Genomic DNA, 27675 nt, shown 5'->3' on the forward strand with positions numbered 1-27675 from the left:
GAGGGGCGGGTGCAATGAAGCTTGAGCACAACCACCTGGGCACTTTGGTCAAACCTCAGATGGCAGTTGATCCTAGCCCTGGAGAGATCAGAAGTGTGCTTCTCACGCTGCGGAGACGAAGAAGGGAAAATGAAAGCTGATGACTGTTGCACGATGACGTACAAACAAACAAAGGCTCCACGTGATCTTGCCACTGAAAGACAAGAAACTTCCGTGGTGCCTCAATAGTACAAAGCCTCCATCGACGCAGGAGAAAGGTCTCCTACAATGTACTCCCACGTCTCATTAAAATACACCTAAGTCCGCACATAGCGTGTTTCAGTACCAGGTCGTATTGGCATTTTTTGGTTGACATGTGCTGAAAGCCATCTCAGCTTGGCAATGGCGATGGCGAATGACAAAAGGTATCACCAAAATGGACCCTCAAAACCGTCCCATGAAAGCCCTGGATGTATCGAGTTGTATCCCTTCGGTCGGAAATGAGTCATAGTTTAGTTTCTAAGGGTCATCATATTTCAACCCTTGCACAGCTGGACCAAGGAAATAAATGGGCCTAGACGTTCTCTTCTCTGGGCACACCAAATGGTCTCGATACACATTCCCTGTAGGATAATACTCGAAGTATCTCTTCAAATACATCTCGGGACACATCTTTGAGCACCTTGGGCATATAACACATGCCCTGGTGTATCCTCGCCTACTATAGATATCGCACAGTGGATGTCTCGGACACCTCTCTGCTGGTATATAAATAGAGAACAGGTTTCGACTGATAAAACGATTCATCATTTCTAAGTTAACACAACAATCATCGAAAGAGATCAGTGTACAAGTAATGACCATATGTTCACGTTGATACACACCATAAATAACATTTGCAAACAAAGTTGTAAAGAAGAAAGAAGAAAGAAGGAAGAAAGAAGGAAGAAAAAAGAAGAAAAAAGAAAAAAGAAAAATCAAATAGAAACAGAAATATCCCCCGTGGCTCCACGCCCCAGATGTATCGTTAATCGATCTGAAAGATTGCCCCCCCCCAACCGGTGAGACGCCGCCCACGAACAACAGAACCGAGATAGGGAAGTGAAGATAGTGCAAAGAAGCCGAATGAAGGCCCAAAGAGCCAAAAGCCATTATGAGAGTGGAGGAAATACGGATAGACCTGAATTAACGGGCGTTGTGCGGGAACTCCAAGTTGCGTGGGTTGTCCGCAGAAAGGTTGAGGAAGGATGAGGAGGCGGAGATGTCGTTGCTATGTCCACTGGCGGTGATGTGGATTGGGGAACCATATCCGGCTGGGGGTACGACGGCAAGACTTGTATCTGCGATGGCCATTTGTTCTTTTAAGGCGTTGTATTCGGCCAGTTGTGTCGCGAGTTGTTGCATCACTTCACTGATTGGGACGGCGTGGTCTTCGAGGCGGTCACCGGGCTTGAAGGGCCGCATCATGTGCCGCACGGAGAGTGTGTTGATGGTCAGTTCAATGCGGGTCACTTGTTGGTCGACTAGGCTGATTACGGTTGAATCGTTGAGCTCGCCGCCGTGATTCTTAACCATGTTGAACAGGGCGATGTTTGGTTCACGAAGTGTGGGGTTGATGGGAGTCTCAAGAGCGCTGCAGAGACGTTCTAGACGAAGGGTAACTTCCCATAGACGCCAGATCAGTTCGGGTTTGAGGTCGAGTTCTGACCCGGGCTTTAGCGTAGCTGGGCCGCTGGGCTCATTGCTCGCTTCCTCCATGGTTGTCAGGCGACCAGCAAGCGAGTGAGGGTAGACGAGGTATAGAGGCTCTGGGTTTTCAAGGCCCTTCAATTTTCGTTCACCCTGGTCCTTGATCACGAAGCCCTGGCTATTGAGTTGGTTCAGCTCCCGGCGAATGTTTTGTCCAAGGCTATCAACACGCGGGTGGCTCTCGGTTGAGCTTGTAGAAGCAGAGCGCTCGGCATCAGCAAAGATCTCAAGATTGCGCTGAATATCCGTCATGAAGTCAGACGAGACGAAGATCTGCCCACCATCGGCAACAGCGGAAATACGAGATGCTCGGTTCACCATAGGTCCGAAGTAGTCCATGCGATTGGTGACGGGGTCTTTCTCGCAGACAGGCTCTCCCCAATGGCCACCCATACGAACAGACAGACCGCGGAAGATAACATTTTCCTCCATGTCAACGACAACCTGACACTGCGGCTGCTCGAGAATCTCCGTAGGCCATTCAGCTTCCAACAGCTGATTTTGACAGTTGAAGCACCATAGCAATGCAGCAGTTGTGGTTGCAAAAGCGACCATGAATGCATCTCCCTCGGTCTTAACTTCGTAACCACCAATAATGCCAAGTTGTCGTCGCAGGATGTCGTTGTGAATTTGAATGGCCGAGCGCATAGCTTCTGGACAAGTCTCCCACAGACCTGTTGACTTCTTAATATCGGTAAAGATGATGACCAGTTCACCGATGGGGGCATCAACATAATCGAAGCGAGCCAAACGAGAATCTCCAGGAACATCACGAGGCCGCTTGCGAATTTTTGTTGTGGGAATGATCTGCTCATCAGGGAAAGCGGAGGGACCCAAAGACAGGCTAGGACGAGCCCACTTCTTCTGTCGCTTTTGAAGCTCGCTCACGCCGAGGATCATCACCATCAACTTGTTGTTCGCGCCAAAGGCAATGGCCAGATCTCGAAGCTTTTGAGCAGCAAACATCAAGTCTGGATAAACCGCTCTGGTGATATCGACCACTAATTCTGGTGCAACATAGTCCCAAAGTTCCTTTGAGGCCAGAATGATCATTTCGTCCTGCTCCGTCAAACTAGCATGCATGGTATGCGGAGCCGCGATGACAGCAGGCATCATTGGAAAGTGGCCAAAGCATCTCGAAACAGGTAGGACATCATTCAGCTTTCCATTGCGAGACACGAAGCCTCCAGCAGCACGAACGCGCGCTCGCTCTCGTGGCTCAGCAGGATCGTGGTTTTGCGTCAGATTGCGGAAGGAACCATCTGACTTCACAAGTATGGCTTGAGCATCACCGACATTAGCAGCATACAAATCCATATTGTGCAGATACAATACGGTCGCAACACCGCCAGATTGAATATCATCTTGATTGAGCTGCTTTGAACCAATGTTTCGCCTGTTATACTGGCGAAGCTCACGATCATCAATCGATCTGTATGCTGAGCCAGCCATGTTCTTGTTCAAAGCCAAGAATGTACGACGCAAAGCATCAGCTGGAGTCTCATCCTGATCCCGATGAAGCTTCTTCAGCTCATGAGAAAATGTCGGAGTAAAGTGCTCATGCAAGTACTTCGCAACCCGGGAGCCACCGCTCGACATTGTTGAACCGTCAAACATCCCCATCAGTGTCTCGACGTTATCTGGCTTCAAGCGTGGCACAATCATATCGATGATGGATAAGTGCTCGGTCCGGCCGAGTGTATCTGCCATACCATAGGCAAGTGAACCTGCCAAAGACGCAGAAGTCCGCACACGGCGATCCTCATTTTCTTCTGGAATTGTAGGAATCGTAAGAGTGACATCCATTAGACCGAGAACACGAAGGTGAGTCAAAGACGTAAAGTCAGTCAAGTCAGCTCCGTTTGTGACCGGTTGGCCCAGAGATGCAATGTTGGGCTTGATCTCGAGACGCTTGTTGCCCGAGAAGTTCAGGTACTTCAAGCTCCGATTCCAATTCCAGTTCCAGTCATAGGGCCAATTCGAGACGTTATATTTTAAGGCATTGCTTCCAACATCAAGAATGGCGAGCTTGCTGACTTTGCATAGCTCGGCAGGCAAGACTTGAAAGCGGTTAGCATTGATGTGAAGAACCTTCAGTTGGCTTCCCTCCTCGAGATCATCTGATGGAAGTGAGGTCAACTCATTGCCAGAAAGATAGAGTTCGGAGAGATTGGGCCATCGCTTGAGAACACCCTGGGGCAGCTCTGTAAGCTCATTGTAGGAAAGATTGACGACACGCAATTCAGGGAGACGCGCCAATTCGCGGAAAATGTCGTCGTCCAGGCGGTTATCGGCAAGGTGAAGGTTGCGCAAAGATCCGGCAAAGCTCATTGCTACACCATGCTGTGAGAAGTTTGAATCCTTTCGGGAAGATGAGCTTGGTTCTATGTTTCCTGTTCGTGATGTTGATGATACCTTTCGTCCTGCTGTCGACTGTCCAATAGATGGTGTCGTCGAAGGATTTCGATACGATCCACCTGGCGATGCCCCAGATGGTAAAGCCCCGCTGGATGTTTGACTATGTCGGCGATATTTCATTTCATCGAGTGGTCCCAATTCCTCATAGTTAGGGGTTCCAGAAACTCCGGGAGTTGTGGCAGGAGTCGTGGTCGGCTCTCCAGGTATCAAAGGCTGTGGGGCTCCATGCTTGGGGAAAGATGATAGCAGGTTCGTGGAGACATTGAGAGTTTCCAGCTTCACACAGTGCCAGATTTCCTCCGGCAAGACCTTGAGGTTGCACTCTCTCAGGTTGAAGTCCCTGAGCTCAGAAAGACAGCCGATAGTGGCAGGCAACGAGGAGAGGGGGGTTCTTGATGATACTGAAATGCTCCAGTCGACGCAGCTTGCCAATTTGTATCGAAACTGAGGACAAATGATTCTTGTCTAGGATGAGCTTTGTAAGATTCGTGATGTTCTCAAACATACCATCCCGAAATTGGGATAGTTTGCCAGATGCAAGATTGAGAGAAGTCAGCGTTGGCATAGGACTGTCAATATCAAACTGTGTCAATGGATTGTGATCCATGTGCAAACTGCGTAACCGGGGGAATGCTCCTCTGAACCGAGATATCAAGTTGTGACCGACGGTAACCTGCTCTAGTCGCGGTAAACGAGACAGATTGTCAATGCTAGTGATGGCGTTGAATCGCCCGTCGATCTCTTTCAGATTAACCAGGTCTCTGAAAGACTCATCAAGAGATCCGCTAATGTTGTTATTCGTCATCCAAAGACGCTCCAAAGTGGTCAATTTGCCGATATTAGGAAGTGACTCGATGCCATTAAAACTGATGTCAAGATCGACTAAGCTCTTCAGGTTGCAAATGAATTCCGGAAAGACCTTGAAGCTGTTCGAGGACATGCTCAGACTTCTCAAGGAACTAAAATTTCCAAAGTAGCTAGGCAGGCTCGTCAACTGATTGTTTGAGAGTTTGATACTGACCAAACCTTGGAGCTGGTCAAGCTGTGCCTCATCCAAATTCTCCAGGAAATTGTTTGACACATCCAGGTAGGTTAAGCGACTGGCCAAACTGAAACTTGTGGGAAGATACGAAGCCTCGTTTCCAACGAACTTGATCTCCCTTAAGTTTATGCAGCTCTGGATGAAATCCTTTGGCACATCCAGGGAGAGATTCCTGGACAAGTTCAAGGAAATGATCTCCGATGATTTCTTGTATAGTGTAATAGGGATTGTGACAAGGCTCTTGCCTTGGAGATCCACGTGGTTGAACTTTTGCATCTTGTTGAAGCCAGGGTCAGCTTCCAGGCTGGTGTATCCGCTGAGCTTCGTCGGTAAGAATATAAAGCGACAGAGATAGCTATGGTCCTCACGACCAATATCTTCTATCCGGTCTCTTTCAGTATAGCCGACTTGTTCCAGAAGTTGCTTCTGCATGAAGATTGGCCTTTCTTTATGATCAAGCTGCCGAGATAAGTCATTCTTTCTGAACACTATCTCATAGTTGTTGAGATGATCCTGCAAGAACGACTTTTTCCCAAGCATATAGAGGATTTCTGCAACAGTTGCGTTCAGGCCAGCTGAAAGAGTAGCAAAGGTGGAATCGATGCGGAAAACTCGGATGAAGTAAGATGAACCATTTCGATCACGAAGACTGGCAGTCGGCTTACGACCGCCTTCGTCGGCATCTAAAAGGTCGTTTTGCTTCTTGACATGCCAACTATCAGGCGCATGCCAACTGTCGGCACCCAAACTCGCCTGGGTATCAGGCCGGGTCAGAGGTTCATGAGGTGTAGCAGCTCCTTCCGTTCCCTGGAGCATGCGGCTTGGTGAAGTGGAACGCACAATATCATCCACATTCTTTAGATCAGTGTCGAGTTTGAAGACATGCTTATCTTCTTCTCCATGGTGTGCTCCGTCTCGCGGGCCAAGATCACCGGTCAGATTGCTGGCAAAGCGGCGATTGCCGAACTTGGGCCCCCGGATACCACCAAGGCCCTTCCCAGATTCCTTTTTAATGCTACCGGAGTCGGATGATTCCAAATTGCGGCCACTGCCAGAGGGCCCTTCGATGCTACCCTGCCTGTGTCGGCCGGGGACTGGTCACGCTTGGATTTTTCATGCGGCTTGTGTGACCCTGGCAGCAAGTGTCGTCCGATTCTGCCAAGTATGCCACTTTTGTTGGGTGGGCCCCCAGGCGAGTTTTGGCCTTGCTCACGGTAGACCGCGCTTTGCACGCTTGGTGTTGGGCTAGTCGAACGTCCACCGAGATTGGTAGAAGAACTCATAGCAGTATATGAGGTGAGGTGACTGTCATTCCAGGGTCTAAGGCCGACATTGAAGTCGTCGAACCCACCTGAACGGGCGTTGTATCCAGCAAGATCCCCTGCGAGCGTAGGTTTCTCTTCTTTGCTTCGAGAATGGCGGTGTCCATTGTGCGCTCTTCGACTTGTGTCTCTGTTGGCAGTACTAGGAGCGCGGGACGGAAGACGCTGACCGTCAGGTCCAATAGGCACCTGTCTTACCGGAGCTTCCCCGTACTGGGGAATGTCATGATAGCTTTGATACACCCATGGAGTTATGTCACTCGAAGGCAGAGAACCCTCAGCTCGTGGCCGTGAGGGCCGCTGCGACCCAGTTGCTTCTGCACCATCTGAGTTAGCTCTTTCTCGGGCCTTTAACTGATCAATTGGTCCCCCCACGTCTGCTCGGTGGATTTGATGGGCCATCTTCGGGCTCATCAAACCCCGAGTTGTCTTCTCCGACTGATGTCTTGGTCTTCTTTCTCAAGCGCTTCTGGCTTGACCTCGAACCTTGGCTGCTCGTCATGCTCACAGCGGATGGCCTTCGTCGGTCTCCATTCCAATCTAAATCGGCCGGTTCACTCGACGCGGTGCGCCCGGTCGTTGGACGACGGAATGTTGCGGATGCAGGGGACTGCTCGAACTCGGAATCATTGTTGAAGAACGTTTGGCCAGCTGAAGTGCCAGGCGTCGTAGCCCACGGAGCAATCGAGTCCATTTCATCGTGATGGGGAGGAAGATTGATAGGCGGGGGTCGCGGACTGTTGGACATTGATCGAGCGGCTTCGTCGCCGGCTCCGAGAACAGCCAGCGCCTTACGGTGACCGCTGTACCCGGAGCCTTTGCGGTCTTCTGTTGGGGAGACTTCTGGGGACCATCTGAACTGTCCAAAATTGATCGGACCTTGGGACGCGTTGGATCTGGATGAAGTTTAACATGTTAGCTGTAATCCCCACCACAGCGCGGCGCGTGTGCCGCGGTATTGATGAGTCGCAGAATAGAGCTCTCACCTGTCCATCAGGTTGCCTGGGAAGATGTCGTCATTGCGACCGTTGAAGGAAGCATTTGGAGCCCGACGTGAGTTCTCGTTGTTCCGTACTGTCTCCTGCGAGAATCCGGAGCTCGCTGAGCCTTGACGCCGGTCGGGTTGCTCGTGATCCTGCGCAGGCATGACTGGTCCTGAGACTCGGGTGAGTCCCGCCACAAAGGGCTTGATCAGATAAGTGCCAGCTGTGCTTCCCGATGATACAAATGTTCCGTGCAGGCCACCATCAATAACTGCGGATAGGTATCGGATACGTCGGAGGATCACGAAGCTAGAGGAAGGTTGATCTGGATCTCACCAATGCTTGCGCCGACGTGTGGAACCCGATGCGGAAGCGCGGCGGGGATTTGTATGGCTGGAAGTGGCGTGGACTTGGGCTGTCCGGTGCGATCGGGGATATTGAAGATGAGTGAGGCTGCGAGGCGGGTCTCATCGATGGGCGGGGGTAATCGGGTGTGGAGTCCCTGAAGCAGGGCGTGACAAACTATGAAGCGCGGATAGGCACAAAGGTCTGGGTACGACAGAGCGTGTCGCTAGAGTGTATTCTCGTAACAAAGTGTGGCGCGGTCAAAGGCCGATGGGGAACATGGCGCAGCGATGCGGATGGGCGTCATACGAAAGCACAAGGCAGGTCCCATGTGCAAATACGGCACAAGGCGGGGATGGTGATGCAGGACTGAGCCGATACCCGTGCCGATTGAAGAGAAGGTCGAGGTTCAAACGAGTCGGGTGGATGTAAAGCGAGGAAGAGTAAGCTGAGGCGGAGGAGGGGGAGGGAGGTGAGGCTCTCCAGGTCCAGTGGGTATTTGATTGGTGCTGGACTGGTCTCACAGTGAGACCGGCGATTTCATAAGAGGTAGCTGCAGAAGATCGATTGTAATGTTCATTATTCGCCAGGCCCTGGCTGATTTGTGTCTGGGGCAAAATGGTCCGTGAGTCCTGTGAGGCTGTCCGTGCTTCCTGCTGTGGAGCTGCACTTGTCACCCAGCGCTCCCGCTCCCGCATAACGACGCGGATGATTGGAATCTGACTGGTCTGACCGTCCTGCAAGCCCTGTACTGTACGATGAGCCATGGGAAAAATGAATCATCACAAATACAAAAAGGCGCGTAGAAAATTGTACAGGAAGCTCTTTACAAGCACTACGAGCATCAAGTGAGCATGCCTAGTCGTGTGGTTTTCTTAGACGAGCTATTCACAAATATCTTTGACTGCTTTCAAGCGTCCCTTTCTCCTGACATGACCCATTTACCCGAATCGAGCGGCACTTGTCACCCTATTACCACCCTTCCTAGGATTTCACTGACCAAACGATTCTGGCTCATCTCACGCTCCTCCTCTTCCTCTCTTCCTTTCAACAACCGATCATGCTAGTTCATGACATTTATCTTACTTTCCAAGGATCAACCTCAGCAACTCAATCGTGGATTGGCTCCTAGAAACTTAGACAGTAAATGTTGCCTTGATCCCTTTATCTCGTCCTTGAAATCCTTGACTAGTGTCAGCCTATGCGCAGCAAAGTTCAACCTGGAGGCCCATTGGACCCAAAGAAAACCCCACGGCTATGATAGACTCGAAGGCTACGCAGATTCAAGCTTTTTGACGAGAAGCAGTTGGGGTCCAAAGAATTACTTGTTTCGATTTTGTTCTTGATGTCTCGATGTGCACAACGTCCTGCTCGAGTTCATGTTTGCGGATATCGGTTAAACGGAAAGAGAAATTCATTTTGCGGCGAGAAGTAAAAAGCGTAGGAGCTCAAGACTCGGTTACTCGTCGACGAACGATTGACGTAGCTATTGCGGTTTTTCGGCCGTAACACCCCCGCTGCAAACCTTATCGGACCCAGGCGACGGGAGCACAACGTGAGCCTGAATTGGGAAACGCTGAATCGTCTATACAGCGGTCAGCGACCAGTCATTTTTGCAGATCATTGCCATGGCTTCTCAACAACGACATGGGCGTATATCAAGTGTCTGATCTCCGGGATAGATCGCCCGGACGCTTGCATGTAAACTTGCACAATCGGTGCCATCTAGCTAGATCCGGCGCGGTAGATCCTAATTATGATGACTTCAGGGGCAGACATAGCTCATGATTACCTTCGAGGATGGCACGACAGTCGCTTTATCATAAGCTTGCTATCCTGGTAGCGTCTCGTGAGCCGGTGTCTTTTTCTCTTCGTAATGCCCTGGAGGAGAGTCGCATCTCTGGAGATGATGGGTTCTTTCCCAGTGTATAAGAGACATGAACGGAGAAACTCAGGAAAGCCACTCGAGACGGTGAGACTCGCTCGGCAGCTGTTTCTCGTGGGAGCTGCTCGCAGGTGACGAGGAAACCAGTGTGGTAATTAATTCAGACGATCCACTCATGGCCACTATTGCATGTTTTGTATACAGAATGGTCAAATCCGGATTGAAATGAGACAACATTAAGTCGATTTACTTTGTCCTGCCAAACTCGTGCCACTGGGGATCAAGGGCATTGATCTGGGCATGGTGACAGGATGTAAAGTGTAGATCGCAATGCTGCGAGTAGACCGGAGGACTAGTCCGCCTCAAAAGAAAGTTATGAGGATTGCTCAGCATATCTCCGTACTGATTCATGTTGACATACTGAGTTGGAGTGAGCGTGTTGAGAGCATTGCCACTGTCCTGCACATGGCTCCATGGCTATCCTCAGATGACTCTGGTCGACTACTTGGCAATAGAAAATACATAAGCTCGCTTTCACGCCGAAGAGAGGACAGTCATTCAAGGCAAAATCAAGGATGTTTGTGCGAAGGTTTAGAAAGGATATATTTGGTAAAAATGTTCTTTGGCTGGGGAATAATCTACAATCTACTGCAAGTTAGGGGTGGGGAGGTAGCACCAAGATAGCAAGGAAGCTTCTTTCCCCTAGATCGTGAGCTATTGACGTGCTCCAGCAGTTGCCAGGTTGTCCAGTCGGTGCAGCGTGAGATCCATCATCTGTTGTGTTGATGGATGCACAGCACCACCGTGGTACGGAGGCTATGCTATTAATGGCGGGGGAGTCCCCGCCCATGTGGCACCGAGGATCGCCGGTACAGCTGGCGATCGGTATTTTCAAGTGGATAAGACATCGAGACCACGGTGCAAGCATCTGAAGGATCTTGAAATGTCAGGACCCATTGCGGTCATTGTGCTTTGCGAGGTCCATCACAATGGTGCATCGTTCTTCACACTGTCCGATCGAGGGGGTGGCAAAGCCAACCCCCATGCAGATTGATCTGGACACCGATGCGATCTACAAGGGTACACAACGACCAGCGACAACTTTCCATCCGCACGACAGCCTGAAACGCGGATGTTGATGCAGAAAATGGGGAGGCTGGGATGGAGGATCCACTTGCCGACCCCATCTCCCCAAATTCACATCTTCAAAGATTTTCAGTCACTGAACACGGATAATACGGAGATGGCAAGGAGAGTGAGACATATGAGGGAATTCAACATTGATAGCCCGGTAGGGGACACAATAGACACAATAGGCACTAGCGAACCACAAGGGAACACAAAGGAACAAAGGAATCCGCGAGTACTTCAGACTCATGGATATGATTGGGCCATTAGGCAGGACCCACGGATGCCCAATGAGGAAGCGATGGATCTAAAAAAGACGGAGGCTGGCTCTTTCCTCTTTCTCAATGACGAGATCGATCCTGCCATTTGGGCAGTTGGGCCAGTGTTGATCTCGACTTAAGCGTCTGACTTTTCCTTCCTCTTTCACCCTACCCTCTTCATACCCTACGCCCCCCAGATCTTACAGTATCGTTTGTTTCTATATCATCATACCGCTGTGAACTACATCATGAAGCTCGCTCTGACTGCAGCCGTGGGCCTGCTCTCCTCCTCCGTCTTGGTCACAGCCCAGACGTACACTAATTGCAATCCGACCGAGAAAAGTATGTGGTCCAGATCTTGGTGCAACCTGACAGTTCGCTAACCATCCATACAAATAGCCTGCCCCGCGGATACTGCCTTGGGCCAAGCGGATGTCACTTACGACTTCACCTCTGGTGCCTCGGAACAGTTCTCTGCCTCCGGGACCGTGACTTACGATGACACCAACGGCGCCACATTCACCGTGGCAAAGAAGGGTGACGGGCCCCTGATCCAGTCCGGCTGGTACATCATGTTCGGCAGGGTCGAGTTCACCATCAAGGCTGCTCCAGGAACAGGCATTGTGAGCAGCGCCGTACTGCAGTCCGACGATCTTGACGAGATCGACTGGGAGTGGCTCGGAGGCAAGAGCTCCCAGGTCCAGACCAATTACTTCGGCAAAGGAGACACGAGCACCTACAACCGCGGCGCCTTCCACTCCAATCCTAACAACCAGGCTGAATGGCACACCTACTCCGTCGACTGGACCAGTGAAGAAATTGTCTGGGCCATTGATGGTGTCACCGTTCGCGCCCTCACGCCCGCGACAGCAGACACCAACCAGTACCCCCAGACTCCGATGATGATCAAGGTCGGCGTTTGGGCCGGCGGTGATTCCGACAATGCCCAAGGAACCATTGGTGAGCTCAGGATTTCAATGCAAGCGAGGGCACAGCGATACTAACGAGCTCTCTAGATTGGGCTGGTGGTGTGACCGATTACAGCCAAGGTCCTTTCAGCATGTACATGAAGAAGCTGGTGGTGACCGACTACTCGACCGGCAAGTCATACAGTTACGGCGACAAATCTGGCACCTGGCAGTCTATTATCTCTAACGGAGGCAAAATCAACGGCAACAGTGCCGATGAGCCTACTGAGACCCAGTCCGCTCCCACAATCACGTCGACCGCCTCTGGAATTCCGATTCCCTGGAGTGGAACACACAAGGAGACCTCGACTTGGACCACCCCCGACGTCTGGCCCTGGGTTGCCACTGGTTCATCCTCGGCTTCCACCTCTCTGCCCAATGGTTGGGAATCTGCCTCTGGCCGCATCTCACCACCTGGCGGGAGCTCAATGAGTGAGCAATACCCTGTACCCTTCGTAAAGAAGACCCTGGAATCAGCCACTAAGACGAAGTCACTTCCACAGTCTACCTTCCAATCTACCTCAGTGTTCTGGGCTTCACCCTCGGCTGCCTTTTCCCCTTCTGGTGTTGAGACCTCTTGGGGCAATGGGACCCGTCTTGCCCCCAGTATGACCTCGAAGAAAACGAAGACGAAAACCAACCCAAACAAGACGAAAACCAAGACAACCACGACACAAACCGAGATTAACAAGGCGAAAACCAAGACCGAGCCCACCAAGACCAATGAGCCAGCCACTACTTCGATATCGGCCACTGCTTCTGCGGTGAACGCGGGAATCAGCACGCGCACTCCAGCCATGCTCAGCATTTTCTGCGCTCTGATTGGTAGCACTTTTGCTGTCCTTTAAACCCGGGTCATGACGACCAACGACCTGTATTATTACTCATGATGGGATGATTTTTTGAACAAGGCGAAAACGACACTTTCACTTCACGACCTGTAACATGAGACGCGAAACGTTTAGGCGGTACCTGATTGCACAGGTCCACAGCATATTGGCGCTTACGTATTTTGCTTTTTTTCAGTATTTCATTCTTGTCACGCATAGATACCCAAACTCGATGGATATCGCGTTCGGTGGAGCAATATAGCCCACCACCCACTTTCATGTATTAATCATTGACAGTGTTTATAGATATTCATACATCATACACGCAGAAATGCAATTCTCAAGCTACCAATCGACTTACCCAAACTGTAAATAGCTACGTTGAATCACTCACAACTGCTCGCTACTAGCGGCATATCACGCAAAAACCCCTGGATGACCCTCCCCCGATCCCCCTCCAACGCATTGGAATCGCCCTTCGCTAGTTCAAAGCAATGATACCCAATAGCTACACTTCAACAGCAAACAAGCCCCACGTCATGCGCCATAGTCCGTCCAATCCTGGTAATTGGAGACACCTGATACGTAACTAAATCACCTTGCAGCTTGAGTCGCGAGTGAGCACCAGCAAAGCACGCAAGTGGGGCTTGTAAAAAATGTAGACAAAATACAAATACACATATCCAACGTTTATAGATGGACCAAGCCGCACTAGGACCGCGTCAACTGTCACTTGCGTTAACCCATGCAGACAATGTTGACGAGAAGCTGACCCGGGTCTGAATCTTACGCCAGGAGAAAGTTCATCACATGAAAATGATTTTTTTGACCCAGTAGACTGATTTTCTGATATTTGATGACAGAAACAGAGCTTTACGGGAACTGTTACCATCAAGTTATTGTCCTCGAAGCCTTTGAGCGACCATGGTCCAGTACATAAACCGTCCTCTACATGTTTCCAGGATCTGGAAGGAAATATACCCCGGTAAACTCTTGTCCCACCTGAGCATCGAATACCACCAGCTTGCGCTTATTTTCCACATTTTCCTCAAACGGGATTCTGTAGTGCCAGCTTCTTCCGGTGGAAGGGTCCAAGGAGACGCTTGATTCCCATCCAGGGTGTATTGATTGGACTGTCGAGACCTGTGTATAGAAATAGGTCGTAGATCCAGCCACCGGAGGTGCAGCCTAGAAATGGGGCTACCATTGGGACCTATCGTCGCATAAATTCAGCACAGAACAGGCAATGACAGACGGTGTTTTAAAAAAAAGGGGGGGGAGTAGTGTATACCCAGAAGTAGTAATTCCCCGCAGCCCAGACTTCATGTCCGTAGCCCAGCATGTAGGATACAAGCCTTGGACCGAAGTCTCGGGCCAGATTGATAGCGTACCCAGTCTCCCAGCCGAAGCAAGCACCGATTCCGAAGATGACGAAGAATAACGCCAGAGGCGTGAGAGGGCCGGCGCCTAGATTGCCATCATCTTTCAGGGCGAAGATCATGAACATCAAGATTGCACTGGCCAGAAATTCAGAGAAGAATTGTCCTGTCTTGCTCATAAAGTCTGCTGGATATGTGCAGAATATGCCCGCTGTGGCGGTGGTTGAGTAACCTGGCACAGTGCGGATGTGGGCTCCTCCTCAAAGACGTCGATGGCAGTTTTGTAGTTGCCATAGACAATTGCTGCGCCGCACATGGCGCCAAGGAGTTGGGATAGTGCGTAAATTGGGAATTTCCGCCAGGGAAATCCGCGGAAGACGCAGTTCGCGAAGGTTACGGCTGGATTGATATGGGCTCCTGAGGCGCCGCTGGCGTATACTCCGAGCATGACGCCTAATCTGGAAATGGAGGTTCATGAGTATTACGGGAGTGGCCGCAGAGTAGGTAGACTTACCCCCACCCCCAGGAGATGGACTGGTAGTTTCCCTTCTGACCGTGGCTGAGAAGAACCTGAGCCACCACCCCGTCACCGAAAAGGATTAAGATCATCGTTCCGAAGAATTCGGAGAATGCATCTCGGCCGTATGCTCTCAGCCGGGACCAGAGTAGCGGCGGCGGAACAGGATCATCGACAGAGGAAGAGAGATCATGAATCGAAGTCTCATTTTTACTCCCCAAGTAAAGAGAAGTACACCCACTATCCTGACTCATGTTCGAACCAATCTCTTTATGTGTCTTCGTCTTTGGCTTGTATGTGACAGTCCAGAGCATGAAGAAAAACAGAGATGATACTCAGACTAGCAGCGTATCTCGGAATCTCACCCCTCTCCAGCAGAGGGAACCAGCACACCGATATATCAGCCTAGCAGCCACTGACTCGGTTGCCAATGGTGTAACCCTCACAGGTAGAGTTTGCGCAGTGTCGTCTCGCGTAAATTGGCTCAATTGTACGAATGCAAGCCTCGGGAGAGGCGTGTCTCTCTCCACGCCCGCGTGAGCCGGCCGACAACCAGATGCAGATGTCAAAGTCTCGGGGTGACCGTGACCGGCGGTAGATGTCACAGCCAGGATTGAGTAGCCAGGACGAGCGACTTCTTCGTTTTTTTCCCCTTTTGTTTTCTCTCAGTTGGGCGGTGCCAGAAAAGAGAAAAAAACCCTCCCCTCCCGATATATGCCATTGTTGGCAGTCCCACGAGCGTTTGTACGGCCGTTTGAATTGTGTAGCCGGAGAACACCGGCCCTTTTCTGACTTTGAAGTTTATTTCAGGCACTCCTTTTTATTTTATTTTTTGCTTCTTTCTTTCCAGACAGGTTCTTTGAGTGACACCGGAAATTTGCGCGGTATTCCTACAGGTGGGACGGGTGCCTGGCATTATTGATTGGAAGAATGTTGCGGTATGAAGAAGTTTCCATTTCTTCTGTTACTCATGAGTAACTCGGGAGACTGAAGCCCACGCCAGACCGTATTGTGATTTCTAGAAGTTCGAACTGTACCACCAAGACGACGGTTTGTACAATTCTGGTTGGGAAAGTGACGGTGTGTGGGCTTGGAACGGCTATTGTTCGGTATCCATCCCTCGATCTATACCCTCTTTCGCCATTTCGGGGCCATATGCGCGACTGATGGTGGCATTGGGAGATGTTCGGCTCTTCGTGATGACACCCGTGCTCATCTCCTGTGTGATGCCTTTCCATGCGTGTCGCATCACCAGGTCCAGGATGGATCAGACTTGATCTCTTCTAGGATCGGACAGGGGGTGTAAAAAATGGCTAGAGGTAGTGTCTTCCCAGAGGTGTATTGTCAGGGATAGACTCACCGATAGAGCCGAAAACGGAGAGTAAGTGCATGTTGCATACAGAGCGCAGAGGTTGAAGTTTGAATGGAGTTGTAATTTGGACCAGACGACAATCCTGAGAGCGAGATGCAGCAGCCAGAGCTGTCATATCGCGGGAGTGGAGTAGATACTCCATACACTCCAGAAAGTGCTAACAGTAGAGTCTTCCGATGCCTCGCATCCTTACATTGGTGTCAAGGGTGTTGATCCTTGGTTTTGGGGAATAGTGTCAGAGGTTCAGACGATGTGGCTATACAGGCACCACGGTTCGTAGATGACATTTCCCTGGATTGATTACCGAGGAGACACCCAGGATAGAGTCTATAGTAAAGGTTGTAGTATAGAAACATGCATGCACTGCTGGTAAATGTGAACTCGAGTCTGCAATGCATCCTGCACAGAGTGGTCGCTGTCAGACCCATCCCGATCCCTCCGGTCTCAATTCTCGCAACGCTCAAGCCTCAACTGGACGAGTTTGCCGTGGCTCGGATTCACCCCGGGTCGTTCATAATTCCACCAATCCATCGGCCAAAGACCCCGCAGGCTGTGTGACCACGGCATTTATTTAACATGGTCGCCCTGGGTTCGATAGGAGTCTGTTCTCTGTTCTACCTCTGCTACCCTGCTTCGATGATTCCATAGACCAGTGGATTTGCTTCCCTCCGACAACCCTCACTATGCAGTCCTCGGAGATCTTTATCGGCTCAATCGACCAGGGCACAACTAGCACCCGGTTCCTCATTTTCAATCGAGATGGAGAGCCCGTGGCGTCCCACCAGGTGGAGTTCCCCCAGATCTATCCTAATTCAGGGTGAGTAAGCCATGGCAAACAGCCTGGTGAGAGCAACTAATAATCTTCGTTGAAGATGGCACGAACACGATCCCCTCGAGCTCGTCACCTCGGTAGAGACCTGCATTGAACAAGCCGTACAATCATTTGAAGGACACGGCCACACCCGCGCCAGCATTAAGTGCGTCGGGATCACTAACCAACGCGAGACAACCGTAGTCTGGGACCACGAGACTGGCGAACCCCTTTACAATGCCATTGTATGGACCGACACACGCTCACAAGCTATCGTGACCGAGCTGAAACAACGAGCCGGCGCATCACAGCTCCAGAGAATATGTGGCCTGCCGCTGTCGACCTACTCATCTGCCACGAAGCTACTGTGGATGCTAGCTCATGTACCTCAAGTGAAAGAAGCATTCGACCGCGGTACTTTAGCGTTTGGAACGGTCGACTCATGGCTTGTCTATCGTTTGAATGGTGGCGTGAGTGCCAACGTCTATGTCTCGGATTCGACAAACGCGTCGCGCACAATGTTCGTCAATTTGGAGTCTTTACAATATGATGATACGTTACTAGATTTCTTTGGGATCAAAGGAAAGATTCATTTGCCCCAAATTGTGCCTTCATCGGATGCTCATTCTTATGGTGCTCTTGCATCAGGCCCTTTAAAGGGTGTGCCAATAATGGGATGTCTTGGTGACCAGTCCTCTGCCTTGGTTGGCCAGAAAGGGTTCTTGCCGGGTATGGCGAAGAACACATATGGTACCGGGTGTTTTCTGCTCTACAACGTTGGTGACAAGCCTGTTTTCTCTACACACGGTCTTTTGGCAACCGTGGCGTACCATATTGGTGAGAAGGCTGTGTATGCCTTAGAGGGAAGTATTGCTGTTGCGGGGTCGGGGATCAAGTTCTTACAGAATAACTTAACCTTCTTTCAGGAGCCAAAAGATGTCAATGACTTGGCTCTCTCGGTGGATGATAACGGCGGATGCATTTTTGTGACGGCTTTTAGCGGTTTGTTTGCACCCTACTGGATTGATGATGCTAAAGGAACAATCTGTAAGTTCCCGTCCCTGTTGATATCCAATCGAAGACTGACGATATATCTCCGTAGTCGGAATTACCCATTACACCCAAAAAGGCCACATCGCACGAGCAACACTGGAAGCGACTTGTTTCCAAACCAAAGCGATCCTAGACGCAATGGAAAAGGACAGCGGAAAAGCACTCTCCGAGTTGGCCGTGGATGGAGGAATGAGCAATTCAGACTTGGCCATGCAGGTACAAGTCCCATAGCGCACAGATGCTTAGGTATAATCTGACTTGACCGCAAAACAGACGCAGGCAGACCTTATTTCAATCCCCGTCTACCGCCCAAAAATGCGCGAAACTACAGCTTTAGGTGCCGCAATTGCAGCCGGTCTTGCATGTGGCATCTGGAACAGCTTTGCCGAACTAAGAGATATCAATCGCGCTGGCGGAACCGTATTCGAGCCAAAAATCTCTCGTGAAGAGAGCGCAAGAAAATCTGCAAATTGGGAAAAAGCCGTACAGATGTCAAGAGGATGGGTTGGAGGGAATGACATCGACGAGCCTGCCAGCTCCACTAAAGCACCAACAAATAAGACCCCCGGAGCCTTGGTAGAGAGCCGTGTTGACCCAGTCCTCAAGACTCAAAAGCCAGCCCTTTCATCGTTGATATCGGATATTGCGGCGATGAGCGGAGTGGGTGAAATGCCCAAAGTGAAGACACGGACAGTGAACGGCGGGCAATTTTCACCGGCGAAAGCCCCATTGCTTAGTATTTCCGGAGATCTAGATGATGACGCCGATGAAGAAGATTTGTTCATGGAGTTAAGGAGGGTGGAGATTTTGCAGAAGTTGAAAAAATTGCGTAAATTGAAGTTGAGCTATTACTAGCTTTGAAAAGCGTTGGTTTAGATCCTACCACTGCTCAATAATATTGATTTCAATAGCGAACCGAGTATCTCCTAGAACCTATTTCCTGTTACCGTGTACTGCCAAGAGCAGAGGTATTCGATCACATTAGTCTATGTATTCTGAGGCTGAGCCACTCTTGAGAAGTTTCATCAATTAGCTCATGCCCGTTCTCTGAGAACCTGAAAAAACGGTGTATAATACCATTCTTCGCCATGTTTCAAACTCCTCTCAAGTCCCATGACTTTCAATGTTGATTGAGGTTGATCATTCGTGTAAAGCTCAATGTGTGTATTCATTCTCGTATGATATCAAATAGTTGCCCCTAATTTCAAAAGAGAAGAGAGAGGAGACGCCCATTCGCCATCGCCCAGCAAGCTTTCCCTCCAAAGCATACAAGATCCAAGATCCAAGATCTCGACAACTCAAGCAGCAACCTTAGCTTTAGAACCAAGCCGAGTAAAGTCCTCTCCCTCCTTCAAGAAGACACAATTCAACTCCGACCCAGGACTCAAGGTAACTTCAAAGCGCAGAACGGGATCCTCGACGCGATCCTTTCCGCTGACCGGCAGCGCCACAATCCGCTCGTAAGCCTGCAAGATCCGAATAATGGTATATCCCATCTCAATAGTCGCGAACTGCTGCCCGATGCAAATACGTGGACCACCATTGAACGGGATAAACTGCCACGGCTTCGGCGACCATCCGGAAACCCAGCGCTCAGGAATCCATTTGCCTGGATCGAAATAATTCTTCGATTCTGGTCCATCGTAAAGATCGGGATCGCGCTGCATCAGCATAGTTGAGTAGATGACTCGCGAGTGCGCGCGGACACCGACGGGCTCTTGGCCGTCTGGACCACCGCCGCGAGGGAGGGTCGTGTCGCGGAGTGAGTAGCGCACGTTGAACGGAACGACAGGGTAGACGCGCATTGTCTCGTTGATGACCGCGTTGAGGTATTTCATCTCCTTGAGGTCTGTGTATTCGGGTTTCTGAGCGTCGGCGCCGACGCCTGAGACGTCCGCGGATTTCTTCGCGCAATTTTGTGACGACTTCGGGGTTGCGAGATAATTCGAAGAGACAGAAGGATAGTGTTCCGGCGGTTGTATCTCGGCCTGCGAGGAGCACGGCGACCAGTTGGTCTCGGAGGACTCTTGGGTCGCGAGTGAAGCGAGCCAGGGCATCGAGGAATGTCTCACGCTTTGAGAGCTTCTGGTCCAGTTCGTCGGTCGATAAAGATAGTACAGTTTCAATGTATGGCTGAATGAATTGGTCCATGATCTTCAAATTGCGGCGGAACTCTTTGCGCGACATGGCAAAGTTGAAGACGCTGTGTCCAGATTAGATTTCCATTCGCCAATAGACTGATTTCTTGCATTGCACAAGATCGGGAATACTGACCCAAATCGGAACAACTCGGCTTGTCGTTGTTGCACATATCTGAAAGCTTCCGCAAAGCGTGTCGCCGGGTTTTCCAAGCTATCAGTGCCCTGGCCTAGCAGGTAGTCTGTAGCTGCATCGAGCGTATATCGGAAGAAGAGCGATCCAACGTCGACCACCTTGCTTCCAAAAGGAGATTGGCTTCCGCCGAGAAGTGGAATGAGCTTCTGGACATGCTTCTCAAAGATCTCCGTATCGACGATGCGGTCTCGGACGAACATAGGCCGGATTAGCTGGCGCGAGCGCGACCACATTTCACCATCTGTAGCGAAAATACTGTCGCCTAAGAATTCTTTCCAATCCCGATGGAAAGGCTCACCTTTTCCATAGTCGGCAAATTGGCCAGTCAATAGCGCCTTGATATTCTCCGGGTCCAAGGTCATTATCGCTCGTGTCGAGACACCAGCATCGACCTCGGCAGTCTTGACATTTGTTTTGCCTCCAGCGGACATGATGGTGTCCCCCCAGAACTGAAGGTCGTTGTGTGCAAGGTTGGCGATCTGGCCCTTGTAGATAAAGTCGAGGGCGTATGGAAGACGAAATGAAACCTTGGGCGCCCTAGCACCGAGGCGCGAGATCTGGATCTGAGTCTGAATTCTCCGAAGCATCAAGACCACGGTAAATACGCCTAGAGACCACAGAATGGCCTGTCCAGGCGTCATGCCCTCAAGGAGCTCTTCAATCATATTGGTGATTCGAACTTTTGGTGTTGTGCTCGCGTGGTTGTGCTGAAGAATGCCTCGGATCCAAGTAGGAGTTTGAAATAGGACCGAAAACCAGACTGAGATCCAAGCTACATGCACTGATGGCAGATCACAAAGGCAGCTAGCAGGGGACCGGCACGTTTAAAGATCAATGCCCCAAGGCGTCCGCGCTAATGCACGCTTGTGTGAAAATGGTCCCGTCGCGGGCTTGGATCGATTCGGGTCCAAAGGCTCCGGTGTACCCAGGAAAAGCACACGAGTGGCCCTATGAGGAACCACGGATGATTCCCCTTAGCTGGATTGGACTCCCCTTCGAGTGTTTCTTGCGAGGTGCTTGCGAGCCCCGCTCGATGATCTCATGCCGAGCTCGATCCACTTGATTCACTGCTGCTTCATTATTTGCAGTCGTTGAGCATATCCTTTGTGTTTTCGGGAATCAATGCACCTCTAGTCCAGGTTATACTCGGATTCAACTCACAACTACCAGGGGGTGGGGAAATCCGGGGAAAGGGCATCTGTGGACCTCGGTTCCAAAGGGGGGGTTTCATATGATTCTGATGTGGAGAATGCAATGACGATTTGAGTCAGTGCCGCGAATTTGCCGCTAACACGGAAGTGATGATCATCAGACAAAGAGCCTAGACGAGTTTCCCTAGGTATGAGGATGATAGTTTTCCCGTAGTTGTAGGAGATCTGGTCAAGTCATGCTGAGGCCATGGTGCAACGATTTCAGGGTTGAGCCCCGACTCGGGCCTACGAATGCTTAGAGGGATTACGGGATTAATTAAGCTCTGCGTTTGGATTTTGGATCATAGAAAAATCGTTGAAAGCAATTGAGGGTATATCATCAAACATCACATCGTGACCGGTAACTATCACTTTACCCTATTTCGAAATCCACTGGCGGCAATCCCCTTCTATCCAAAGCACGCTGTATACTCCTTTGCATAGTATCAATTGCATCGGCCCAAGTCACAACGCCCTGTCCAGATCGGGGAATTTGATTCTCTGCAGAATCCTGTGAGCCCTTGTCTTCATCGACAAGCCACATTAACCAGCGCACCACAGAGACGGCCTTGTCAATATCCTTCTCTTCGGCAACGACACGTCGCAGGTAGGTACACAGAACCTCGGTATCCTCGAAATATGGACCATCACTTGCAAATGCAGAATACCAAGCACCGACGGCGTCACGAAGGTCTGGGAGAGTGGACAGGCGCTTTGAAGTAAAAACGGGTCGCTCGGGGCGAGGAGGAAGAGGAAGTCGTTTCTCGACCGGGACAGGCTCAGGTGTACTCCGGTGCTGGGATGTTGGCCGAGAATTGGTTGCAGCGGCGGCATGGGAGCGTTGGAGCATGCGATTACGCTTCTGCTCTTCGAGGACCTCTTGGCGAATGTCTTCTGGTAAGGCGGCCAGGAACTCCGCCGAGACTTCGGGCTGTTCCTCAACGGCTGGAGACTGATGCCTAGATGGTATATCTTGAACAGACGTGACGGAGGTCACTGGTCGGCCAAAACCGAAGCCCGTCTGTTTTAAAGTCTTATTGCTGGCACTTGCCGACTTGGGCGGACGACCTCGCCTCTTTTTCAGCGGTGATATTGGCCTTTTCAATTCGAGAGATCTTGCCGCAGGTGTTGGATTAGAGATAGAAGGGGCGGACACCATTGGGGGTGGAGGCGATGGTGGCTCAAACGGCACAGGCTGCTTGTAATACCCCAACACTTCGTTTCGCAGATCTGGTGGCAAAGCTGCTAGAATTTCAGGATCCAATTGAGAGTGAGGCGGGAGGTCGTTGGTGGTGGGTTCTGGCACTCGGCGTGGAGGAGGGCATGGTGACCCAGAACGGGAATCTTGTCGAGACTTTTGAGCGACGAGTCTTGATCGGATATCACTCGGGAGTTCTGAAATAACCTTGGGGTCGGCTTGGGTTGGCATTATAAATTGAGACCCGGATATGTTCAAAGGCTTGTGAGCACTGTTGCTGAGGATCGGATCGACTTGGATTCGAGTGGATGAGTCCTTGTGCGGACTTTCCAGCTCATCAGGATCAACATCTATAACAGGGGGCTTGCGAGATGGAGTCTGCATTTGCTTGCGGGATGGGGACAGTTGGAAATTGAGTTGACGTTGGCTACTCTCAAGGGTTGCTGTAGGGCCGGCCTTGAGTGGCTCAAGTTTGGTCATTTGAACTCCGAGGCCGCGTAGATCGCCCGGAGAAATGTTAAAGCTTCTTAACATCGAGACGGCCTCTTTGCCCAGGGTGTCAGGTGCATTGGTTGCCACGCCGAGGACAACGCTTTTGTTATATACATCGCATTTTCCATGGCCGAGATGCTTCACTGGCTCGAGTGGCGCATCCATTGAGCGTCGCATGACTTTGAGTGTGAGCTGTCTACCTTTGACCAAGTTCTCAACGAGTCTCTTGTTCAACTCTCCGCAAAGAGATCTGACAAAGTCTTCCGCCTGGCTCTGATTGACGAATCGAATACCCCAGTTGACTTCCGCCGAAACGGACTTCCTGATCACTTCGTTGCCAACTTCTGACTTATCAATGCCACGAGCGAATTCCCAAATCTTGATTCCAGTTTTCGGTCCCAGACTGCTGATCAGTTTTTCCTTCGTGACATCTCGAGCATCCTTTACAAACTTGACCCCAAGCTCTTCAAGCTTGTTGCTGAGACTATAGCCAACACCCGGAAGATCTTGCATCGTGAGATTTCCGATAAAATCCAGGACAGCCTCTGGTTTCAGCTGAAATTGCCCAGCTGGCTTTGCCTTTCGCAGTGCGACTTTGGCTAGCAAGATGTTGCCGCCGATGCCCACAGAGACTGCGCACCCGGTCTTCGCTTGGACAGAATCACGCAAAGCCTGGGCTATCTCCTCTGCTTTTGCTTGTTCGCGATACATGGAACCCTCCGATATGCCTCTCCCGTCTGAGCCGCCAGCTTCCAAACACTGGTTAGTGACATCGATGAGGGCTTCGTCGATGCTCACACTCTGAACAGTTCCGTCTATAGACAAAACGGAGCTGTAAAATTTCCGACTGGCATCTTCGTAGGCTGGGAAGTCATAGGGCAGCACCTGGAGTTCGGGACACGCTTGCATCGCACCTTTCATCCACATCCCATTCTTGATCCCCCGTCCACGAGCCACGTAATTGCAGCTTGCAATTTCAGAACCTGAGCCAGGACCATGGGCAATAGCCACGGGCTTATCTCGAAGCTCGGGATGTTTGAGGAGCGAGACAGCGGCAAAAAAGGAGTCAAAGTCCACGTGGAGGATGTATCGTCTGGCACCAGTCACGGGCTTTTTTTGGGACATGCGAGAATTGACCTTTTCTTTGGTTGCCGCTTGAAGTTGAGCCTTCAACTCGGCCTTCCATGTTGATAAATGATGAAGTCGCGATTCTCGATAATATTGTTGCAGGAATTCTGGATTGACGACACTTGACTTTCTCATTCGAGGATCGGACAATAATTGCGCGTTATACTCTTCAGAGGTCATGTTTGGATTAACAGCAATGGCCTGGTTTGAAGGCGAAGTCTGCGACTTGTTGTGAGGAGACACGGGTACGTCACTGTGCTCTCGAGGTGTAATATTAGAAATTGGCGTCTGAATGTTGGAAGACGTATTTTCCTTGGCTTGATGAGGAGTAGTGATTGCATTTTGGTCCTCCACTGAGTCAAAGCTAGGAAAGTCGCCATAGTCTGACTGAGTGGTCTCGGTCGACTCTGCAGTTTGTAAAGGAGCCGACTGCGGTGGATTAGATAGCGTGTCGAGTTCCGCGCTCATAGCTTTCAGTTGGGAATTATACCAACTTGTGCTTGATTGCTCCTTGTAGCCCACCTGTGGACTATTTGTTTGACTTGTGAAGCGGCCATCATTGAGTTTCAGCACTTTCTGAGACCGGCCTTCATCTACGACTCGAAATTCATCCCAAGGAAGCAGTCGTCCAGCTTTCACGCTTTCGGTCACCCACGCGGGCTTCACAATACGGTATCGTCGGAACTCTTCGCGTTTCTTCGGAGTTAAAGAACTGGCGATGATGTGCGTCGCGATTGTCTTGCCATCCAAATATTGTAGGAATCCACCACCATGACTGACAATCAAACGGTGGAGGTCCTGGAGGGAGGGTTGTGTGTAGCCGTTGACGTGCGCGACGATACCGCGAAATATCGGCGGACGATCGCCAGCCGAGGCTCGGATTTCCGCATCTAGATTCTGGAGTTTAATTTTTTTTCGTCGCATATAGTCTCCAAATCCGCCAAAGGTGGAAGCTTCATATTCCTCGCCCCCCCTCATCGTTAAAGTCATCTATATAGAAGCTGATTAGAGCTTGCTCGAAGGCAAGATGGACAGGTTCGGTGCTCACGGTTCTCAATGCGTTTGCGCACTGCGCTAGAGTTAGCGTCAAGACGAGAGCCCATGCTGGGCCAGCAGCACCAACATGACACTCAGTAAATGAGGACTGTGATACACAGGGTACTTTGGCCGATGCGACGCGGCCGAAGGCAAATCACGCGTCAGCGGCAGAAAAGCGTGACGGGGTCAGGTGATCAGCAGCGGTGGACATAGCGGTCAATCAAAGCAAGTAGGTGAGCGGTGAGCTCATTCACATTGATATCATTGGTCGATGAAAGCAGTCAGAAAAATTAATTAAAAAAAAAAAAGAGCTCCTACGATCTCTGTTGCTGCGGCTTGGGTCGTATCTTTTCTCTTCTTCATCCACATCTGCTTTCACCCGGTGGTTCAGATTTCTCTCTCTCATACCCTCTTTCTTTTCTTGTTCAATTTGCAAATATTTTTTCAAACCAATCCCTCAAAATGTCTGCAGTCCAGCCTGTCGCAGTCTACGCCCTTCGGGTTCCTGCCGGCGCTATGGTTCCCGCCGTGCCCAATGCCGCCGCTTCGGTCAGTACAAACTTTCACAGTGAAGTACAGAGTGCATACTGACTGAAATAATAGTTCCGCGTGAGCATGGCTGCCATCGACCCTGATGAGACCCCCGAGTTCGAGGATGGCGACTCTAGCAAGCCCGCCCGCGCTACTCTGAAGATTGTTCGCGCTCCTCCCGGTCTCGACATGGGTGATGATGAGTCCGATGATGAGGACTACAGCGATGTTGAGGAAGACGATGAGGAAGACTCCGATGACGAGGAGGTCAACGGAGGTCCCAGCGACAAGGAGAAGGCCCGCAAGCTTAAGCAGCTCGCTGCCCAGAAGGAGCTCCTAGAGGCCATGGAGGAGGATGAAGAGTCTGATGACGAGGAAGATAGCGAGTTCGACCTCAAGGCCGCCATCTCCAAGCTTATCAAGGGCAAGGGCCCCGCTACCGACGGCGAGTCTGACGATGAGTCCGAGGAGGGCCTCGACCTCGACGAGAGCGTTATCTGCACACTGAACGCTGAGCAGGTAAGCGTGCTTTTCCTCTATTGCAAAATGCGATAGTAACTAACAATCGTGCAGAACTTCCAGCAGCCCCTGGACATCACTGTCTGCGAGGGCGAGACCGTCTTCTTCAAGTCTACCGGTAACTACACCATCTACCTCACCGGTAACTACGTCATTGGCCTCGATGAGGCTCACGACCACGATCACGACGACGAGGATGATGAAGATGAGTACGACCTGTCCCCTGATGAGGATGAGCTCGACCTGGACGAGATCATGGCCATGGAGGATGACGAGAGCGATGACCTTGACGGCATGGAAGACCCCCGCATCACCGAGGTCGAGAGCGAGGAGGAGGAGGCTCCCAAGCTAGTCGAGGCCAAGAAGGGCAAGAACAAGCGCGCCGCTGAGGAGGAGAGCCTCGACGACATGATGGCCAAGGGTGCCAAGAAGGCTGAGAAGGCCGAGCCCACCCTCACCAAGGCCCAGCAGAAGAAGTTGAAGAAGAACAACGGCGACGCTGCGGCTGTTGAGGCCAAGAAGGAGGAGCCCAAGAAGGAGGAGCCCAAGAAGGAGACCAAGGCCGACAAGAAGGTTCAGTTTGCCAAGAACCTCGAGCAGGGCCCTACTCCCTCCGGCGACAAGCCCACCGGCACCCTCGGTGTCAAGGAGGTCCGTGGTGTTAAGATCGATGACAAGAAGCTTGGCAAGGGTGCCACTGCCCGCAGTGGTAACACTGTTGCCATGCGCTACATCGGCAAGCTCGAGGACGGCAAGGTCTTTGACTCCAACAAGAAAGGCAAGCCTTTCTCCTTCAAGCTTGGCAAGGGTGAGGTCATCAAGGGCTGGGACATCGGTATTGCCGGTATGGCCCCCGGTGGTGAGCGTCGCATCACCATTCCTGCCAATCTCGCCTACGGCAAGAAGGCCCTTCCCGGCATCCCCGCCAACTCCAAGCTGATCTTCGACGTCAAGCTGCTGGAGATCAAGTAAATGCCTAGCTTAATCATATAACGTTTGCAAGGGTGTTGTTATGGGTCTGTTTGATTGCATGATTTCTCGTGATATCCGGCTTGTTTCTTTTCTGTTTTGAGCCTCTCCTGATTGAGGACGAGGCTATCACGAGGAATTTGTACCCCTGCATTTGAAAAGTTGCCCAAATTTGTCATGTAATGCAAGAACTTGTCATTTCCCTGTTAATATTATCATCTCCTTTGTAGGTCTC

General features: G+C 50.9%; 7 protein-coding genes across 7 annotated transcripts; 3 read left to right on the plus strand and 4 right to left on the minus strand.

The window, feature by feature from the left end:
* Positions 1 to 1164: 1164 nt before the first annotated feature.
* Positions 1165 to 8536, minus strand: acyA (adenylate cyclase acyA; the record flags this gene model as incomplete). The annotated part of the gene is made up of 7 exons (XM_056971131.1): positions 1165 to 4547; positions 4654 to 6266; positions 6320 to 6827; positions 6886 to 7406; positions 7497 to 7764; positions 7830 to 7995; positions 8363 to 8536. The coding sequence occupies 7 exons, from the start codon at positions 8534 to 8536 to the stop codon at positions 1165 to 1167; spliced, it is 6633 nt and encodes a 2210-aa protein (XP_056818110.1).
* Positions 8537 to 11359: 2823 nt separating this feature from the next.
* Positions 11360 to 12927, plus strand: N7477_009471 (glycoside hydrolase family 16 protein; the record flags this gene model as incomplete). Its single annotated transcript, XM_056971132.1, has 3 exons — positions 11360 to 11453; positions 11511 to 12071; positions 12128 to 12927. The coding sequence occupies 3 exons, from the start codon at positions 11360 to 11362 to the stop codon at positions 12925 to 12927; spliced, it is 1455 nt and encodes a 484-aa protein (XP_056818111.1).
* Positions 12928 to 13957: 1030 nt separating this feature from the next.
* N7477_009472 (MIP/aquaporin family protein) lies at positions 13958 to 15119 on the minus strand (the record flags this gene model as incomplete). The annotated part of the gene is made up of 4 exons (XM_056971133.1): positions 13958 to 14122; positions 14201 to 14458; positions 14521 to 14746; positions 14803 to 15119. The coding sequence occupies 4 exons, from the start codon at positions 15117 to 15119 to the stop codon at positions 13958 to 13960; spliced, it is 966 nt and encodes a 321-aa protein (XP_056818112.1).
* A 1741-nt stretch (positions 15120 to 16860) lies between these two features.
* N7477_009473 (glycerol kinase) lies at positions 16861 to 18896 on the plus strand (the record flags this gene model as incomplete). Its single annotated transcript, XM_056971134.1, has 4 exons — positions 16861 to 16994; positions 17050 to 18035; positions 18091 to 18257; positions 18315 to 18896. The coding sequence occupies 4 exons, from the start codon at positions 16861 to 16863 to the stop codon at positions 18894 to 18896; spliced, it is 1869 nt and encodes a 622-aa protein (XP_056818113.1).
* A 443-nt stretch (positions 18897 to 19339) lies between these two features.
* Positions 19340 to 21040, minus strand: N7477_009474 (cytochrome P450; the record flags this gene model as incomplete). The annotated part of the gene is given in 3 exon segments (XM_056971135.1): positions 19340 to 19945; positions 19965 to 20244; positions 20316 to 21040. 3 exon segments carry the CDS (start codon positions 21038 to 21040, stop codon positions 19340 to 19342), a joined length of 1611 nt encoding a protein of 536 aa, XP_056818114.1.
* An 898-nt stretch (positions 21041 to 21938) lies between these two features.
* On the minus strand, positions 21939 to 25361 carry N7477_009475 (putative DNA damage repair protein Mus42; the record flags this gene model as incomplete). The annotated part of the gene is made up of 1 exon (XM_056971136.1): positions 21939 to 25361. One exon carries the CDS (start codon positions 25359 to 25361, stop codon positions 21939 to 21941), a length of 3423 nt encoding a protein of 1140 aa, XP_056818115.1.
* Positions 25362 to 25876: 515 nt separating this feature from the next.
* On the plus strand, positions 25877 to 27443 carry N7477_009476 (FKBP-type peptidyl-prolyl cis-trans isomerase; the record flags this gene model as incomplete). The annotated part of the gene is made up of 3 exons (XM_056971137.1): positions 25877 to 25970; positions 26025 to 26471; positions 26526 to 27443. Exons 1-3 carry the CDS (start codon positions 25884 to 25886, stop codon positions 27441 to 27443), a joined length of 1452 nt encoding a protein of 483 aa, XP_056818116.1. The 5' UTR covers positions 25877 to 25883.
* Between the last annotated feature and the right edge of the window lie 232 nt (positions 27444 to 27675).

Source organism: Penicillium maclennaniae, assembly GCF_028827695.1.
Source record: "Penicillium maclennaniae strain IBT 15551 chromosome Unknown utg000008l:1.0-3552695.0:1.0-3555053.0, whole genome shotgun sequence".
NCBI lineage: Eukaryota > Fungi > Ascomycota > Eurotiomycetes > Eurotiales > Aspergillaceae > Penicillium > Penicillium maclennaniae.